This window comes from Montipora foliosa, chromosome 13 (genome assembly GCF_036669935.1).
Source record: "Montipora foliosa isolate CH-2021 chromosome 13, ASM3666993v2, whole genome shotgun sequence".
Lineage (NCBI taxonomy): Eukaryota > Metazoa > Cnidaria > Anthozoa > Scleractinia > Acroporidae > Montipora > Montipora foliosa.
Window position 1 is genome coordinate 35,313,421 of NC_090881.1, and position 20,488 is coordinate 35,333,908.

General features: G+C 38.9%; 3 protein-coding genes across 3 annotated transcripts in view; 1 reads left to right on the forward strand and 2 right to left on the reverse strand.

Annotated features, from left to right (window-relative positions):
- Positions 1-15,732, reverse strand: part of LOC137983274 (alpha-1,2-mannosyltransferase ALG9-like) — a 19,522-nt gene extending 3,790 nt beyond the window's left edge. The window contains exons 1-15 of the mRNA XM_068830471.1: positions 15,633-15,732; positions 14,636-14,783; positions 13,526-13,660; positions 13,172-13,242; positions 11,611-11,699; positions 11,345-11,418; positions 10,627-10,688; positions 8,453-8,540; positions 7,216-7,321; positions 6,145-6,233; positions 5,649-5,691; positions 5,352-5,437; positions 4,393-4,464; positions 3,159-3,288; positions 1,588-1,735 (exon numbers count right to left, since the gene is read on the reverse strand). Of these exons, the coding sequence (XP_068686572.1) occupies positions 1,588-1,735; positions 3,159-3,288; positions 4,393-4,464; positions 5,352-5,437; positions 5,649-5,691; positions 6,145-6,233; positions 7,216-7,321; positions 8,453-8,540; positions 10,627-10,688; positions 11,345-11,418; positions 11,611-11,699; positions 13,172-13,242; positions 13,526-13,660; positions 14,636-14,783; positions 15,633-15,718 (1,427 nt within the window). The 5' untranslated portion in view covers positions 15,719-15,732. The remainder of the gene's footprint in view (positions 1-1,587; positions 1,736-3,158; positions 3,289-4,392; positions 4,465-5,351; positions 5,438-5,648; positions 5,692-6,144; positions 6,234-7,215; positions 7,322-8,452; positions 8,541-10,626; positions 10,689-11,344; positions 11,419-11,610; positions 11,700-13,171; positions 13,243-13,525; positions 13,661-14,635; positions 14,784-15,632) is intronic.
- Positions 15,733-16,254: 522 nt separating this feature from the next.
- On the forward strand, positions 16,255-19,138 carry LOC137982586 (ankyrin repeat domain-containing protein 40-like). Its single transcript, XM_068829699.1, has one exon. It carries the CDS (start codon positions 16,258-16,260, stop codon positions 17,029-17,031), a length of 774 nt encoding a protein of 257 aa, XP_068685800.1. The 5' UTR covers positions 16,255-16,257; the 3' UTR covers positions 17,032-19,138.
- A 667-nt stretch (positions 19,139-19,805) lies between these two features.
- Positions 19,806-20,469, reverse strand: LOC137983178 (gamma-glutamylcyclotransferase-like). Its single transcript, XM_068830352.1, has one exon. The coding sequence runs from the start codon at positions 20,389-20,391 to the stop codon at positions 19,930-19,932; it is 462 nt and encodes a 153-aa protein (XP_068686453.1). The 5' UTR covers positions 20,392-20,469; the 3' UTR covers positions 19,806-19,929.
- Between the last annotated feature and the right edge of the window lie 19 nt (positions 20,470-20,488).

The following is a 20,488-nucleotide window of genomic DNA, read 5'->3' on the forward strand; positions in this document are numbered from 1 at the left end:
TGCGTGTCGGTCGTTGCAAAAGGAAGATACAAAACGGGTTTACCATAATCTCAGTTGTAGGCGCGGACAAGTGTGTGGCCAATTGAGGCATCCCAAAGCCATGATCGTTGCATAGCTGCGTGGGCCGCATAGCCACCTTAACAGCGTACTCGCGCAGTCACTCTTTCATCCCAGGTATTCTGCAATTACTCTGCTAAATCTCTCTAATAAAAGGAACTAACTTCATAAAGAGCTTTACCGTTGCCTAAAATAACCTGGAGCAAAAATTATGCTAAGCAACTGGAAAAAATATGGTGACCTTTAACAAGACAATGCTGAAGATGCTCGCAGAAAATGTTCCAGAAGAGGATATTTTGTTTGAATTCATCCAAGCATGGTTGAAAATTCAAGAAAGCGATTAAAAGTCACAGCAAAACCGTCAGAAAAGGAACTCGAACAAGATATTTCCATAGCGACAGAAGTGACTAAGGATCTTAAGAAGAGACGGCAGATATCAAAGAAGGCAATGAAAAAGTTCAAGATGAAATCAGTCAAATAAAGAAAGCAGGTAATATATGTGGAAGTATATTCCAGAGGGTAGTGTCTGAAAAAGTTGAACGGCATGGTATCATATAAGAACGCGGAGAATACAACTAGGAAGTTGAATACAAAGTTTTGTAACAAAAGATACACGTACTTTGTAAAGATTGATTGACTTCCCAATACCATCATGATCAAGTTTCAAATAGTACATTGACTAAAATGGCAAAACGCTGCGGCCAATTATAGCTGCAATATTTGTCCGCTAGACAGACCAGCAACTAGTCTGTAAGCACTTAGAGAAATACATACTGAATTTACCACTTCCCATAGAGGTTTTTCAGGGCCAATAAAACAACAACACTTAGGAAGCCTATGTGGCCAGAGGCAAGCTACAGTTGGCTATTTACAAGCGCAGCCGAGAAGTTGAACCAGGGACTACAAAGGAACAAATTCAACCAATGGTCAGGACGAGTCTTGAACCGGGGATAGCAAATCTCATGGCAAGCGTTCTAACAACTGGGTCGCACTTAAAAGACAAGAAAGAAAACCTACAAATTCCGGACAGATTGCCATTGGGGGTTTAAAATGGTTGAGATCACCACACAGGTCTGCATGAATTTTGCATTGACTGACACGTGATTCTTATCCCTTTTTTCGTGTTTTAAAATCACGTGTAAAGTCTTCTATTTCTTCAAAAATCATTAATAATGCATGATCCTAACAGCCTATCAAAATATCGATAAAATGTCACGTGCATGAGATTTAAACCCGATAAAACATTCCTCTTAGAATTCTTTATATAAAGAATAGTAATAAGGCCCGTCTTGTTTGTTTTTTTGTTTGCTAATATCTTCCTCTCACAACTTAAACCTTTGTTTTGACTCCCTAGGAGGAACACGCTTTTCGTGGAATGTTTTTTAAGCCGTTCGAAAAGCTCGCAGAAAGTGTTTTATCGGGTGCAAAAACACTTTTCTTCGCCTCTAGTTTTTAAACCCAATAAAACACTGCTGCTCATTTTAAACATTACATTTACATAAAATCACCCAGCAGTCATTCTTGACCCACCTCTCTGACGGCAGAAAAAAACTGCTTGGGAACCTATACCACTCTTTTCCAACACAAAGGTTAATGTGCCTGTCTGCAGGAAAGGGATTTTCCAGCGTGGATGACATGTGATTCAGCTCGACATAAAGGTCCAAAGGGGCATGATAACCTATGAAAATCATTCAGCCAATTCTGAGTATCATTTCAACCCCCAAACCACTGAATTTCTAATGTGTAAGTAATTACAATTCTCCTAAGCTCTAACAGAGGAAACAGGGAGATGATGATGACGAGGAAATTGTTGTGAATGCTGATGACGATAAACCAGATCCAATTGACTAGTAAAATGTTTTAAGACAGAGTAAAATCTGTAAGCGGCACTCTTATGAGAGAAATGGTTGCATACACGTTTTTGCAATGCAATAAGCCATTTCTGAGTTTATGTCTGCCTTCTCCTCAAAGTGATTCTAATTGCGAAGCTTTTGTGATGGTAATTAGCTCTACTTTACGTATAAAAGAAAACTAATTTTCATAACAAAAACTTTGCACTTAGACTCACTTTGAGGTAGAGGCAGACATGAAACTTGGAAATGGCCTACCCTATCAACAGAAAAACTCAGGGAGCACCGTTGACGCAGTGGTGAGAGCACTCGTCTCCCACCAATGTGGCCTGGGCTCGATCCCTAGACTCGGAATCACATGTAGGTTGAATTTGTTGGTTCGCTTCTCTGCTCCGAGCGGTTTTTCTCTGGGTACTCCGGTATTCCCCTCTCCTAAAAACCAACCTACAATTTGATTTCTGTTCAGTGTCCACAACTATTAGTGCCCCAGCCTGTAGTTGAGACACATCCTGGCACATCGTGGCATTTCAAACCAAACCAATAGACTACTTCGACGATACAGAGGCCATTTTGAATGTTGTTCCAATAGATATTATGGGAAGCCCAGTGAGGAAATACATATTAATTATTTGCCTCCTTAGCATCCCATAATATCTTTTTAAACAATAGACACCAAAATGGCTGCCGAATTGTTGAAGTAGTCTATAAGCACAAAGAGAAACCTCTTACAGTCAGGTTGTCATTGTATAAAAATCATACGATCACAAGCAGTTGAAGGTCACAATGCCAGCCTGTTTTTGCATGTCATATCAAGGACGGTGCCTACTATTGTTATTGCGCATACGTTCTGCGCATCTCCAGATACTTGGATTTCCTATCGCCGATGCTTACTAATACAGGGATATTTTTGCGTGGTTTAAAACTATCCAGAGAAAGTAGATCTTTAAGTAAGTACTCTTGGTATTCAAAAAGAAAATTGGGGCTAACAATGCATTTTTGAGAGATAATTAGGTTTGAATTTGAGAAAGAACGCCATACATTGCTTTGTATTTTAAAGCTTTTTACAAATATTATTCATAAATTATCTTTGAAAAATGCGTGGTTACCCCCAATATTCTTTTTGGATTTCAACAACTCTTGTTAAGATCTACATTTCCAGCATAATCACACACCGGGGCAAAAATATCTTTAATTAGTAGGCACCGTCCTTAAACCTCTGAGTTCCTTCTATTCTTGGAAGTGGGCACTTACCATAAAATAGTGCGCTTGATCTGGAAAGAGACAGCAACGAAAACACAACACAGATTGAAACTGCAAACCACGTTGACGAGGCTGAGTAATGATGCCTGCTGCCATGAAAGAAGAGGTGATGGAACAGTTTCTGTGGAAGAAAAGGGAATGCTGATATCAATATGAAAATTCTTTTAAATCAAGTTTAAAGAGGTAACTTGGTCCATGTGATGTGTGGAACATATGCACGACAGTCAGCCCCACTTCCACCAAGACACTTGTGTCCGAAATGCAAGAAATCAGATGCTGGCCCAATTTTGATATCCAACATGAGGTGTCCCGCTTTTACAGTTATAGCTAAGTTACCTGCCGTAAGAATGGAAGCGAGGCTGCCAGTAACCCTGTTTTGATACAAAGCTTTGTGCTTTTCTAATTTTCATGTAAAGTAATTAGAATTACAACCACACCAATAAAAGCAGTGAGGTCTGTATCTATATAAGGTCACCAGGAGCTTCGCAGCCATTCATAGGCTAGGTCACTGGGCAAACAACTAAAAAAATGGCTTATTTCTACAAGTACCTATTTCTAGAAATAAGGTCAGTGGGTTTAATAGTGTCATTAATTTTTTAGGATAGGGTAAATCCATTTTTTATCTTTATATTAAAGAGCAGCATTTATGGACAATTAATGTTAGTGTTAAAGTTGGAGACACGAGTGAGAGGAAACGGCCCCTTGAGCATCCCTGCCTTTTCATACACAAAGTTCCCTCCCCCCGGGGCTCCTTAGTAGTAAAAGACCAAAAGGGAAAATATAATCATATCACATCTCTTGCTACCAGATCTTGCAAAAGCAAGAAACAATGCGGAGAGTGACAACCACAAAAAGTTCACTCCCCTTAGACAAAACACATGCTAAACCAACACCACTGATCACGAAAATAATGCAAAGTGCCTTCTAGTCATGCCAACTGAGCTATTCATTTATTTCTTCATGTAGAAACTGTGTCATTTACAAATGAATTTACCAAAATTGAATTGAATATTATTGTTCCCAGGAAGCTATCCACAGTCTTGGATAAACTCTTTTAGTGCTTAGTCGGTAACCATTTTTTTGTCACACCATTTGAAAATGCAGTCCTAACAGTAAGCAAGCTGAAGGAATGAACCTAAAGTGTAGTTTACATATTCAACACCTCTTAGGAGTGTTTTTATACACTTTTATCATTGATTCATGTATATTCAGCATTTCAACTTACTTGTATTTCTGTGACAGTTACAGCTCCAAACAGACAGAAAAATGGATAAATTGGAAACAGAAATCTTTCCTCCTAGAGAAGGGAAAAAAAACAAACCTTAGCAGTTGCAGTACCAATTTCCCGTATTAATAAAATTAAGGTCATGCATTCATTCTCTTAACTATTCTTGGGGTGAAACTGGATGTAGCATCACCTGATAAGCCTCATTTGGAAGACATGGAAAGTTATCAAGTTTGCACCAAATAGCCTCCAGTGTGAAGCTTTTCTCAACCAATATTAAGCTTTCTATTCATTACTTGAAATTTAAAGAACTTTAATGACCCATTTAATAACAGGAAACTGACTAATATTAAGAGTATACTTTAATAATTGGCATTCTCTGGTTCTCGGATGCAATCACTCAACCCCGTTCCCAGGGTGTCTCTTCTCTGACAAAGAAGGCAGAGAAGAGAGACCCTGGAAACGAGTTTGGCTATCACAAAGAAAAGACAAGTCAGAACAATTTTTTTCAGCATTTCAAAAAGATACAAGGATATGATTCATTTGAGCTAAGATCTGGTTAAACTGAGGCGTACAGTACATACAAGTCATGTGGAAGTTGAAAAATTTGCCTGCACATATTTCTCAGAGTTTATATAAATTTCAGAAAATCATGTCAGATTTATTTCTCAAGTGCATCAAACACAGTACTTTCATGGATGATAAACGTGTTCACGTGAAATTCAAAAGCAATAATGAGTCATTGCATTAAATGCACGGTTAAGATTGAAACTTGAATGAAATTCCAAAATAATTATGACTATAGCCTAATCAACAATAATCAATACTTAGTAATAATCATTATTATTATTATTAATTTATAATGATAGTAATAAATTGATTAATTCTAAAATACCAGTTCAGATCCTTTAGATAAATATTTTCTGTTTTGGAAGAGTATACTGAGTTCACTTTGTTACCTTGTGAGGTCTGGTAAAGAATATTAAAATCCAAATGAACATTCCTGATAATGTCAGCCACACTGGTAAAACAGATGATGGTCCAACTGAAAGAAACACACAGTGTAACTGACTCCAAATGAAAAACCCTTCATATATCGAGTAGCCAAAATGGCCACAACCTACATGTAATTCACTTTAATACCAGGGATGAAACATTGAACTAAATAATTAATGAATCTTTTGTTCCAGCTTAAATTAGTGCTAAGAGCCACATAAATAATATAAGATGGTTACATGACTTGCTTTATCTCTTACATTTCTTTTGCCGTGTTTGCACAATTATCAGCTTGACAAAAACCTGTAAATTTTAAGACGATAAAATTAATGCAAGTGTAATTGAGCAGTGCCTGTGCGCTGGTGGATATCCCAAACCCATTGCAATCTGGGCTGAATTGCTTGACACATGGTTTGCCTAACTATATATCCCTTGTGTTATTTCAGAAAAATTGGTGGTTGTTTGCACGGGTCAGAACAAATCTCTGGAGTGTTTCAGAACAGATCCTCTACATTACCAAGGTATTTGACACTGGTCAATGCCGACCAAGCTTTGTACAAACTTGCCTAGGGAGAGTTACTGAAGGAACGGTTAGCATCAACCACTGGTTTAAGGGGCTATGTCACGTTATTATTAATAGGGTGTTTAGAGCAAATCTTTAGACCACACTTCGACTCTCTCCTCACTTACTACTTTAGACTCAGTAAACCAATAATAATAATTATTATTAAACCACATCATAACAACAACACTCACGCAAACTGGGAGGGATAACAGAGCCAGAGGAAACACAACATTGAAATTAAGGAAACCATTTAGAAAGTAAAAAGTCCATGGCTCCACACCTGTGTAAAAGAAACAAAAAAAAAAAACAATCACAAAGAAAACTTGGCAGAGCCACACACATTACTAACAACAGAAGTGTCACATTTAGATATATGGTAAGGGTAAAGTCTGCTTATGAGCCCAGTGGCCCATTAGGCCCGTAGTTTATTCCGGTTTCTGTAGCATGAAGCGACTAGGAGTATTTCTACTCCCCCCTGGATGGGATACTAGTCCATCGCAGGGTTACCCCCAGCATTAAATTTGCCGGTACCCATTTAAACACCTGGGTGGAGGGAAGCACCATGAGTGTAAAGTACTGTCTTATCCAAGCTAAAGAACAGTCAATGCAATGTCCCGTACCACTCGCTCCAGAGTCGAGTGCACCAACCATGAGGCCACCGCGCTTAAAAGTCATCACTGGGGATAGAGACCTGTAGAGAGGGAGGGAATTGGGCACTGTGGAGGGGTGGATTAAAGGAAAGAAGAGCTATTATGATGAAAACAATGTAAGCTGTACAGCCATGTTGTTCCCCACTTCTTACTTCTCTTAATCAAATTTAGTTCCTAAACAAACCCTTAAAAATCCAACAGACTTTTTTTTTGAATACATGAATGTGATTTTAACCCTTTGACATCCAAACCGGCCGAAACCGGCCAGACTTACTCGGTTTAGTGTAAAGATGGGACAAAGTACATAAGATGCATAATCTATCTGGAACAAACTTCGGCAAACATTTTTTCTGCATCTGGTTAAATTATTCGTCTAGTATATTAAAAGACCGGCACAAGATGCATAATGCATCTGGATGAATAATTATCTAGTTTAGTGTGTCTTTGTAGAGATGATACTAATTTAAAAGTAGTAGTTTGTCCATATGCATACGTCTTATGCCTATCTTTACACCAAATGAACTTGACAGATGCAGAAAAAATATTTGCCCAAGTTCGCCCAGACAAATTATGTGTCTCTAGCATAAAAACAGCCAATTGCAATAATCTCACCATAGAGAGTTGGACCTCCTTTCCCAAACACGTTGTACAACACTATACTCAATGGTGCTATCACAGTCTTGCCATAGTAAAAGGAGTCTATATACACTAAAGGTCCCTAAGAAAATCAAAATTAGTTAATATGATAACAAGCATTTTGGCACAACTAACCCTAACAGATGAACGCACACCATCAAAACCTTACTTAAAATTTTGGACAGAAAGCAGTTTGGTCTGATCATTATACAAGCTAGCCCACTTTTTCGAATTCAATCTTTACTCATCAGGGGCTCTAAAAAAGCCGACTAGCAGTTCAACTTTGGATGGTGGAAGAGAGGTGTTTGGGAAAACCATGTTGATCGATTTATTGATTATACAAACATTTTCATTGATATCTTCCATGTGTCCGTGTTGCGTTTTTTCAATACATTTTCTTTAACATTTTCCTGCCCAAGAGTGACATGCATGTAATTTTTGACTAACGAAATTATGGGGTGGGAATGCCTTGCTTACGCAGGCTCATCAATAAGCTCACCCAGCTCTTTTGGACTGCATGTCTTTGAAATCAGACCAGGTACTTTGTTCAAATTTCAGCTGGTGATAAGCTCTCCATGAGCCAGTGAAATTCAATGGCAGCGAGCTGTTAGCGACAAAAAAGTCCCTCGGGGTTGGGAGTTAGACGTAACAGATTTTGATTTGTCTAATGCCAGACAATTTTACTTATCAGTGAGGGGGGTGGGGAGGGAAGGTTCAGGAATAAATGCGTTAACAACCTCCCCTTTAACCCATTGACTCCTGGGAGTAAGAACAATAGATTTTACCCTGTCTAACGCCAGATGATTTTACTCGTCAACAGTGGCCCTCTCATGAAGGGAAGTGTTAATAATATCCCTTACCAGCCAAGGAAAGAGACTTACATGTCTAAGGATTTAAATCCATCTCTTTCGCCAGACAATTTTACTCTTCAATGGCCACCGGTTCAAGAGTACCTACAATCCGGGTCAAAACTGTTGGGACAATTCCTGCTTTCCCCACCCCCCCCCTCCCCCCCCCAAAAAAAATGTTGACTTTTCAGTCTCCAAAGTCAAGATCTGTTCATTGATCACTAGCATGTTTCAACATTGTCTACTTTTCTCCCAAAATTTGACAAGTGTCCCGAAGTCTTTTGACCCAGATTGTACAGCCACTGAGAAACTACCCATATATACCCTTTAATGGCTACACTTTTTGTTTCCAGGATATAACTCACCAAAAATACTATTGATGATATAAGGCACAATTCTAGAAAATATACTACTCTTCCTTGTCTCATTAAGATGTCCCAAGCAATAGGTACACTGAAACAAAAGACAAAGTGTTAATCGACATGTTTGATGTAATGTGCAACCATTTCCTTCCAAAGCGTAGATCAAAATGTTCATTCTCTGAGTAACCGTAGTAATTGGTAACTATAGATTTCTTTGTTGGGTAGACATGAGAATTTGGTGTTATATCAAGATCACACCTCTTAAGCTGATGATTATCTTCATTCTCAATACCTGTGTGACTGACATTTCAATGTAATTGTGGGGAGAATTTACATGCTTATCACTCCTGAGAGTCAAGGGGTTAAAAAACGAGCAGCAGTGTTTTATCGAGTTTCAAAACATGTGGCCTAGCCTAGTATACGGCTTCAAAGACACTGCATTACATGTACATACAATGTACCAATAAAGAAAGAGGTTTTACCGAATAGGATAGAAAGTCACTTTGTGTGAATCATGTATTACCAGGTACTTAAACATTTGATAGGGAATGCACAAGCTAAGTCAAATTCAATGAGCACTGCACTCTACGTGAACCTCTTGAGCCTTGATTTCATGCAGGCTAGAGGTTGAAGGTCATTAAGTCAGGGTTCAGCCATAACACTGCAACTACATTGTAATTGACAAACTGATCTATTTAACGAGGGCAAGTTTAAGGCCATAAAACTTAAAAGTGACACCTGTAACAGGTGATACAGGTTACAGCTTCATTATTGAGAACCCTGATTAGTGATAATTATAAGAAGTGGGGTCTAATACCAATTAGTATCAACCAACTAATGGACTAATACAAATGCTGCATTTTAATTGGCTACGCTACTAGAGGACTATTAGTAATATTTACCGATAGTCCTTGAGTAGCAAAAAGTGTGACACTTTCTTTCGTTTTATTCCCAAATAAATATTTCTTCAACTTGCATTTGCTAACTTTATTTTAATTATTGCCTTTTCTGTCAGACTAGTTGGATGATACTAAAACAATTAGACCCTTCGCCCTCAAGGGCCATGGGTCAATAGCCCATTCGGCTTCGCCTTATCGGCTCTTGACCCGTAGCCGTGGCCCTTGTGGGCTACGAGTCTATTTGTTAATGATCCTTGCACATATCCTGGAGAATACAAAGTGCGGTAACTGCTAGTATTATAGGACCGGTCCACATCTTAAAGCATTGCAAATTTTGTGTTACACAAGACAAGGCAACATTAACAGCCAAGTAGATACACTCACTGTACCATATAACTAAGACAAAACAGCATCTCAAAACACACACATCCTCAATGACATTTTGGCAAATGTGGGCCTTGAAGACACTGAGTCAAATGAAAATGACCTTGCACTTCAATGGATGTTTGAACAGAGTGATCCTTTACTTAACCTACATACAGTAATATTGCCACAAAAAGCCACATGTACATCCATAGACTGGGCACTAGTCAATAAATGTTGCCAGGTTTCTGAACATTATAATCAAGATTGTCACAAAGTTCTGCAGCAATGCTGTTAGGCAGATCAAAACCTTTGAGTCTCACTTTTACAAGGGAAAGGCTTAAAGGGGCTATATCACGTTATTTTAGGGTGTTTAGGGGAAATCTTTAATAATCACGAGCTTACAACTTGAAAATGGTAATGTGGAATTCCTTTACTGATAAAATTGTTGTAACGGTTAATACATCACAAACAATGATTCTGAGCAAAAATGACCTTTATCCAACCAATTTGCCATAAACTTGAAAAACACCAGCCTGACTTTTTCCAAGATTATCCAAATGTAATCCATTTTAATCTTGTCCATTTATGTCCATCCATGCATTTCTTTTATGTTGTTCAACAGATTTAAGTGGTTATTGCAATGTTTCATTCTAAACTTTGGGCATTTTCTGTGTCATGAACGTACATGATCATTTTACGTGACATAACCCCTTCAACCCTTTCGTAAGCACTTCATGTTGGTTGGGGTTCTGGTAAAGGTCATGGTCATGGATGGGTCACCTTGTGATCCCTACACAAGAAAACATGAACCGTGTATTACATGTACGCACTGTACTTGTATTGGACAACTCTATGGTTCTTGATTCAAATCAACCAGAAATTAAAATTTGAAAAAACCTTCAAAATATTTACCCAAGGACTGCACTGAATGGCCAGCCAATCAGCGAACCAGCCGCAGTTGCTAATACTGCAACCTGCAACGACAAAAAAATTGACATGTTACTTGACTCTGAGGATGACTTTCACTCATGAGGTAAAAATGTCAGTCGATGTCCCGAACCAACAACAGTCCTGCACAGGAACATTTTCACCTGGATGATCTTATTTCACCAACTTTTGATAAGATGCCTGAGTTCAAAGCATACTGCTGTCGATAAATATTGTCAAAACACGTAATCCACTCAAGCACGATAGAGTGGTTTTCAATTGAGTGTCGTAAAACAAAATAACAAAGTAATAGTACTTCGACCAATCAAAAGAAGGTTCGAACAGCGCAATGAGCCAATCCAAATTTGTAGCAACTCCATGTAACTTGTTCAAAGTGCAGGAAAAATTGCACATGCAAGTCGCAATTGGTTGATAAACTGGAGCGAGATTTTAACCAATCACCAAGCGTAGCAATAATTCAATTGCATACTTACTTCAACAGTCATTTGAAAACTGCATTATTGTAATTATAATTTATTATCATGTTCCTTGTAAAATAACTACAATGTAGTAACTCTATTGGTAGGCATCAGGCATGTATATCTCGTCCAATAAAACTTCTGTTTTGAACTACTAACATTATCCTTGGTTGAAAAGATGCTGAACAAATGGCTTTTAAGAATCACCTGATTGGCAATCTTACCGCATAATTTCCGGAAAACCAACCACCATATGATAAGTATGCCATGTACATTGCAAATGCGCTGGGAAGAAATGCTGAAAAAAGACAACAACAGCAACTTTATCATTTCGTACTCAACAGTTACAAGTTAATTTAAAAAAGAAAAATACATACAAGTCATGTAGCAGTACAGAAAAAGTAAGCTACACATTCAATTTCTTTAACAATGGATTACAGTTACCAAACAGCAAAAAGCTGACATAGACATAATCAATGGATACACCTACCAGCAGCAGAAATGAACATTCCTGTACTAAAAAGCATGAAAACAATGGCAATCCGGGCAACATGATTACCAAACTGTTTCATTATGCCCCTAAAGGAGATAATATGGATAACAGCATTACTTACATGTCCAAATTCCTTACAGTAACTATTAATGATACTACCACTACCACCACCATCACTATAGCTGTACCACAACCACCACCACTGGTGCTTTTCACACTAATGCAAATAGTTTTCCATTTTCTTTTCCATATAAATATGAACTAAATCCATATGGCAAGGTTGACATTGATTTATCGTGGGGAGAAGGGGGGTTGGGAACGCTTGACCACGGATGCTTGACTGCCTGTATACTACAACCACCATCACCATCACCACCACTACCACTGGCACCACCACTATCACTACCACTGCCACCACCACCACTACCACTGCCACCACCACACACTACCACTGCCACCACCACTATCACTGGCACCACCACTATCACTACCACTGCCACCACCACCACTACCATTGCCACCACCACCACCACACACTACCACTGCCACCACCACTACCACTGGCACCACCACTATCACTACCACTGCCACCACCACCACCACTGCCACCACCACCACACACTACCACTGCCACCACCACTACCACTGCCACCACCACCACCACCACTACCACTGGTACCACCACCACTACCACTACCACCACTATCACCACCACAACTACCACTACCACTGCCCACTACTAATACAACCACCACCACCACCACTACAACTACTACCACTACCACAACCACTATCCCAACTATTATGAACAATACCACTGCTACTACTTCTGCCACTCCTCCTATCACAATAATATAATTATAATCATCAACATCATACTTATAATCTAATGGATCTCTCAGATACAGCTATAGTAGTAGTATTGATAGCGGTGGTGGTGGTGGTGGTTGTAAGTGAACATTGATTGGCCAATTCAGCAAGCCACATTTGACAGTACAGCACTATTTTACATGTAGAGTAACTTAAACTTCTATTGTGTTGCTTGATTCACACATTCTTCCACCCAACAAGCATAGCTCTGTTACTTTCAGGTGAGAACTGTTCGTCAAAGTTTTTGTATACATAGAGGATATCGAGTGTTGAAAAATATTAATTACGTATCTCCAACCGGCCATGTCATATTCTATTTATTATTATAAACACTAATGAAATATATATCAAATACAAGATGTTACAATTGAAACCACTGGGAACTCGGAAAAAATCCGAGCCCCAGATGGAATTCGAACCCACGACCCTCCGTGATCTAGTACGGATGCTCTACCACTCGGATTTTTCCGAGTTCCCAGTGGGTTCATTTGTAACACCTTGTATTTGAATAATTTGATATAATGTTAACCATTGTCTCACATACTACATAATAATAATAATTGTTATTATTATTATTATTATTATTATTATTATTATTATTAAATAATTTATTATTATTATACCTCTTAGCATTCTTTAAATATTATACATGTAGAGTAACAGGAAAATCAGAGGTTGAATGACATACCTATAAAAATATGTCTCACAGGCTGCACATATTATTGACAAAACAAAGCGAAGAAAATAAAACACCAGTACCTGCCAAAACGACAAATTGAATTATTACCACGTGTTACTTCAAATATACAGTTATTTCGTTTCACTCATTACTAAGTATTAAAAGTCGGCGATAAGCTCTCCACGAGCCAGTGAAATTCACTGGCAGCCGGCTGTTAGCAACATCCCTAGGAGTTAAACTTAATAGATTTTGGAATGTCTAACGCCACTAGACGATTTACTCATCAGTAAGGGGTGGCTCAGGCCTAAAAGGGTTAAATGACAGCTTGATTATTAAGAAAAAAGTCACTGTTTCTAAAATTACCTTATTGGCTTCAAATAACTGAATTTGCAGTTTTCCGGGGATTGCATGTAGAAGAAGATATGCATAAGACCTGATGGCATACTTTGGTGAATACTCCCAAGTTTGAAAACCAGTACCAAACGTCAAGTAATGCATCTAAGGTTTTGAAAGAATGTAAATAAAAAAAGAACAACATCAGAAAGCTGGTGGATGAGTACTTTGGCTTTAAATGTATAGTTGGCGTAAAGGGACCTGAATCTCTGTACAACGTCGGGGGTTTGGGATACTTTGTAAATGTAAAAGATGCAAACAAGTTAATGCTTTTATAGTGGATGTGCACTTAACAGCTATCAAGCTAGTTCACTTAATAATCTGAAAGTAACAACAATTTTATTATTATTATTATTATTATTATTATTATTCATACTCACAGAACATGATTAAGAACCCCAATAGGCCTTTTTTGATATATTAAATTCAGCTTGAAAGAGAGGTTTAGAGGGCAAAGACAAAGGAAAGTGGATGATATGCTAATATCTTTCACATTCATTGCAACTTGTTTCTATTGTTTTTTCCTCTCTGCCTTCACTATCGAGCTGAATATTGATATTTCGAAAATGGTCAATTGTCAGGAGGCAACCAGTTGGCTATTTACAAAGTGTGGAAGAGTTAAAGCCCGGGGCAACTGGAAACAAATCCAAACCAGAGATTAGAGCGGGATTTGAACCTGGGGCAATTGCATGCAAAAACCCAACGCCCTAACCACTGTACCACGCCGGCAAATGAAAGGGACTATGTCAGTTGGGGCACATGCATAGTAGGGGCCAGTTGGCATAAATTTGATCGGAGGTTTCCTGGTCAGACATAACCACAGTCGAGCCATTGTCACACATTCTCTCCACACAGAGAGAAGCTTTCATACACCTGTGTTTTTCCAACCTATAGAACTTTCTGAAGATAGAAACAATTCAAGTAGATGAAATAAGATGTTTGATAGAAAGGAAAAAATTCAGGCTGACATTCAAAAACAAAAATCAAAATTCAAAATTCAAAGATCCAGCCGACATTCAAAAGCAACACACAAACTATCTACATGTTATTAAGATGTTAAGTTTATAAAAATATTCTTACTGGTTCCCAATAGTTGAATGTTTCATCACAGTCGGAAATATTACTGAGAAAAGCAGAACAAAATCTGGCGGACAGCAGCAGTTTGAATATCGTATATGGTCTTGGACTCCACACAGACTGATCATCACAGGAAAACAACTTCTTTTCCCTGAAACAAATGCACAAAATCCAATATTATCTTTATAACTGGGAGGGACTCTGAATAAGCACAGCTGTGAAAACCTAGAGGTGTGCATGCATGCGACCCTTCTCTGGGTGTAACTTCCATACCAGGAAGTATACACATGTACCTTGTAGGTCTTTAGCAATGGCCACGGAATACACTGTACGTTTGAATGTGGGGTGGGGGGGGGGGGGGTGGGGTGATGTGATAGGTTTTGGTATGGATCACAGAAGTATTAGGGGAGAGGACAGGTTTAGGAGAAAACAACAATGTTGTCATTGTATTGAGTTTCGCTTGTCAGTGGGCTCAAATAAGCTTCTACCCTTGGGTAGAAAACTGGGCTTAAGACAGAACCAAATCGATATATTTTTCTTTGTTTTCTTTGTTTGTTTGTTATTTGTTCAAGCAGGTTGAAGTATTGGCAGCTATTCAGCTGATGTGGACTTGCTATACCCACCCACCCAAATACTGACGAAGGACAGCCACAACACCGGGAACTTCATCCCCTACTCTTCACGAATAGTGTGTAGGTTCTTTAACGTCCCACAGGGAACTTATAAACGTGAACGATCTGTGTGAGACGAGGCCTACGGTTTATAGTCCTTATCCTTTTGTTTCCTTCAATGTATTGTTTTGGTTCTTCTTTTATTTTACACACAGGCTCTTCGTACTCCAGGGATGAGCCCAAATTTTCACATTTTAGCAAGGCCACGTGCGTAAATCTGTTAAATGGAAGCAGTCAAAAGATCGCGAAGTGGAACCCCAAGGACAACGGGTTTGTCGAAAAGGCTAGAAAGAAATAACGAGCAAGCCCCCAATTGAAACTTCACTTACAAATCAACATCCGTTGACCTTGCAGAGCCGAGAATAGATTTTGAACCAGTTGTACTCGATGATGATTTCTGTCTGCGAGCGGCCATGTTGTTTACACGCCCACGATTCAAGCACATGTATGTACAGCGTTTTTATTAAGCGAGGTATATATTTTCAAATATGGTGAATCTAATGTACCCTACAAATGTCAATGACCCAATCAATCACCTGATATACTTTAATTATACTCATTAGTTGTATTTCTTTTTTGATAGACTATTTTAATTATGATATCAATGTCACTTTCGTTTAATGCTTGAGATTGTTTATTTACTTGGGGCGCTTTGCTTGTCAAGCTCGAGCTCGTCAATGTGCAAGTGCCACTCATGCAAGTTATCGTCTTAAAAATTATACTTGAGCTCTTCTTTTCTTTTTGTCAATAATTCTTTTTTTTTTTTCCTTCTAACTATTCTTTTGGTGGGTTCTAGTCTCCTTGGCAGCTGCTCGGGCCGATGGAGGATTCATTATAAGTCAAATATATGAAATGTCTACGCGTTTCTATGGAGCATTTCAATTGGACAGTTTCTTGTGTACACACAGAAGCCAATCAAAAGTGGTTTTACGTTATGTTTCCGTTATATCAAAGATGGCGGATGTAAACAGAGAATTGGAAGAAAAATTGCGCGAAATGTGCTGTATTGGAGACGAGAAGAATGCTAGACTACTTGTAGAAAGAGGAGTGAATCTTAATGCAGCAAACGCCGTTAACGGGTGGACTCCTTTGCACTGGGCAGCGAAGAGAGGCCATAGAAATATAGTGAAATACCTTCTACAACAGTGTGTTGATACGAAGGCTCTTACAGGGAAAGGCGAAACTGCAGGACAGGTAGCCACTGATGAAGAAATCAGAAAGATGCTAGGAGAAGAAGACAACGTCAAACTGAACACAGAGGTCGAAACTTTGCCGATCGTGCCAAATTATCTTCGAAATCCAGAGTTTTTCTATGCACGGGAAACGTCGGAGAACTTTATAGACACTGGAAAAATGGGATTTGAGAAGGGTGGCCTTATGGCAAGGAACCAAGATCCCTCTGTTACGTGTTCATCTATGTTTAACAGACATGAGAGCAATAATGCAGAAACGTATACAGGACACGTACAATCACTAGAAGAGCTGGTCTTAAAATTACGAATTGCAGATTCGGAGGACGAGGACTTCCTCGAAGTTGATTTGGACAGAAGCAATTTGACATTTGAAAATCTCGTGTCTGTTTGCTGTGATGAGTTATGTATTGAAGCCAACAATATAAAAAGGATCAGAAAATTGCCAAATACTATTGTTAGGAATGACAAGGACGTAAAAAGACTATTATCTTTGCAGGAATTAGAGGTTGTCCTAAAAAGGCAGACAAGTGAATAGTCAAAGCAAGAGCAAAGGCCTTTTACTGTGAAAATCGGTCGAGAAAGCTAAACCGCAACCACTAATGGTAATTAATTTTGTTTTTGGTTTCATGTTGCTTCTGACTGGTTGCTGCACAAAGGGAAATGTCAAAATCAAATCAAAGTGTTCACGGCTTTTGGATTTGCCCAGTAACAGGCCATTCTCGAGTTTGATGTAGAGATTAAATTGATTAAAATTATTAATTTATGTGGTTTAACATACAGCATTCCTTAAGTTGTGGAGGGACAGCAGTGCAGTAGTTTAAAGCACCAGATTCCCACCGCCAGGATCAATGGTCACAGGCATAGATTGTTTTCTTCGACAAGAAGCTTTGCTCCAAAATGCTTATCTTCAACTAGGTGTATGAATGGATTATAATAATAGACCTTGTCACAGTTTTGGAAGCCATCTTGACGGGTAGGCAAATGTGATCGAAATAACAGTGGCTCTATGGGAATCTGCAGTAAAATAACTTGAGCAAACCTTGAATGTAGAAAAATTTGTGAATAGTAAACTTTAGTTGTCAACCAAAGGATTTTACTGACAAAATTTGTGGATCCCACCTGCATTAGAATTTGCCCAGCTAAATTTTCAATTTTGCCATACAATTGCTTGAAATATTTACGCTCAGTCGGACATGTGTCTTTGGAAAAAAAATACGGGCAATTCTATGGGAAATTTAAAATTTCCTGATTGTCAGTCCTGGAAACTGATCAACATCCCTTTGTTAAACTGAGTACATGGCAGAATTGCCACATACACAAACTCAATGTATGCAATGTCCTGCTAACTGGGTTAATTTGGGTGCTACAAGTGGAATGCAGAATAACACATGGTTTGGGGCTGAGCAAGAAAAATGCTTACCACAGGTGTAGTAATTCTAGCAAAAATTACTAGCCTTGTGTGAAGGCCACAAGACACCTTAAAAATGACATCCATTCAAATCACAAGCCATTGCTGCCTTGTTTTTGAGTTTCAAATTAAAAAGATAATTTACTTTGAAATTTTTAAAAGTAATTGTCATTTAGGAACAATGTACATTATGACTCGAGACATTGAATGATTCTGTTGTGTTATGCAATAAAAAGGCAATAGGGCCGTTTATACGAGAGAAAATAAGCCGCGGCTAACTCTGGCCGAGGCTTACGTAATCCGCAAAAGGAACTATTTATACGAGTATAAACTCCCAGGCCAGGATAAGACGCGGCTTGAGAAAGCCGTGAACGTAGATTTTGTACCATTTATACGGGGTGTTGGCGGCTTATGTAAGCCGCGGCCAGAGTTAGCCGCGGCTTATTTTCTCTCGCATAAACGGCCCTATTATCACCCCTAAAGACAGGGCCTGGTCTCCTAGATCAAGGACATCAAGTTTCTTTTCTGGGCCTAGAAAACTGGGATAAATTTTTCTCTTCTGTTTATATGAAAAATTTCAGGCCAGTTATCAAGATAAAAGAAGCAGGACACACTCTGAACCAACCTCATTCCCAGGGTGTCTTTGTCGATATGGAGACCCTGAGAACGAGGTTGTACACAGAACTATAAATTATTAATGTGCAGGCACACTCCATTTTGGTAATTGGACTAAATGACGTCAAGACATAAATAAGTTGAAAAACCAAGGGTGATCATGCCAGGCTTCACTACATCAACACATGAAAATATAGGAATAATAATAACAATAAGTGTCACGCTAATTGCCATCACAAGTATAGCAATGTCACAGCTCAACAAGGTCAAACCTACAGCATACTATGGCACCTCCGGTTCCGGCTATACGGTTCATGTATGACTTTGGAGCACAGTTTACAGCCAGTTGGAATCAGCTGTATGCTGGTTTTTTTTGATGGGGGAAAACCAGAGAACCCAGAAAAAAACCCTCAGAGCAGAATAAAGAACCAACACAAACTTGACCCATTTATGGTGCCGGGTCCAGGAATCAATCCTGGGCCTCACTTGTAGGAGGTGGGTGCTCTCGCCACTGCGTCAACACTGCTTCCCTGGGTTTACCTTGGTGTAAAAACCTGTGCTCTTTTGTTTTCTGTATATTTCACAGGTATTTTTTTTAGCCCAAAATATGCTTTATGATGGTAGCCACCTTCTGATGGCAATGCCACCATGAAAAATTTGTTCCATCTGCGTGTATGTATGATAAATAACAAATAATGAACTACAAATTTCTGGTAGAGGGCAAAGGATAATAATGAGCTTCAATTTTCTGGGTAAATTTGCAATTTTTTTTTTTTTGTCAGAGACTTCTGGAAATGTTTTGGAGAAAATCAGACCAAAGAATGTGAAAAACTGAAACCAATACCAGAAAACTTCTAGACTCCGTTTGCTTTTGACAAATTTTCTTTTCAGATAAGGACAACAAACCTCAGACCCTGTCTAACAAATACAAGACAGTGCAACACTTCAGTGTTCATAACTATGTCGTGGGATGTAAAAGAACCCACACCTTGCTTGCTAAGAGCAGGTCATGGAATTCCCGGTGTTGTGGTCTATCCTCTGTGGTATTACGGTTAGGAGGATAAACCCTTGGAGATACTAGCTACACCAAACTACTCTAAAACCCGAGGATAAAAAAAGGTATGATGATGATGTCATATGACCACACCTCGGGTCACAAGTCCCCAATGTGACCCTACCAGCCTAATGGCAGGTCCCTCCAGATATAACTCACCCAAACCGAGCTTAGAATTTAGAGTTATTAACACGAATTCTTGCGCTCATATCTTGTTTTTGCTTTCGATAAATGAGCTTAACCCAATTCATTTTTAATTTTAAACGCGCTGATATCGTCACTGAATTATTCATGACAGTAATAACAAATTTAACAAACAACGGTGTAAAACTGAAAACAAATTCTTTCATCCTTCTCTAGTCTCCGCACACTTTTTCAAAGGACTTAAGCATCTCGAAATAATCTGCTGGCAAAATATCTTTCCCACACAAACAGTGGTTTAAATAATCTCTCTGAGGCACCAGCCCCTGCAGATAAAATTGTTCCGTGACTATGTACGTTGTTGCTTCAATTTTCTCCCCACCCGAAGCTTCCACTGTAACTTGTTCTCGCCGATAGCAGCCCATCTTCACCTTTTCAAACACATCTAATTTATCCAAACCTCCGTTGTCGAGTATGTACAAAGCTCCACACACTACCGAATTCTTTTCCGGTGTGATGTTCCCAGAGCCGTAACCATCAGGTCTCTTAAACGAAAAACTAAACTTATAGTCGAGCAGCTTGGCTCCCACTCGTGAGGTAAAAAAGGCTTTCCGTTCCCTCATTCTATCCGGATTCATGTTGGATCCATAAGCGAAATAAACCTCCTTGGCTGCCATGCTAAAACGTCTTCGGTCTGTGGACTTCTTTGTTAGTAGCACTTCCGTTTTGTGTGTCCCATCCCCAGGATCCTCGCTTTATACCAGCAGTGAGGCG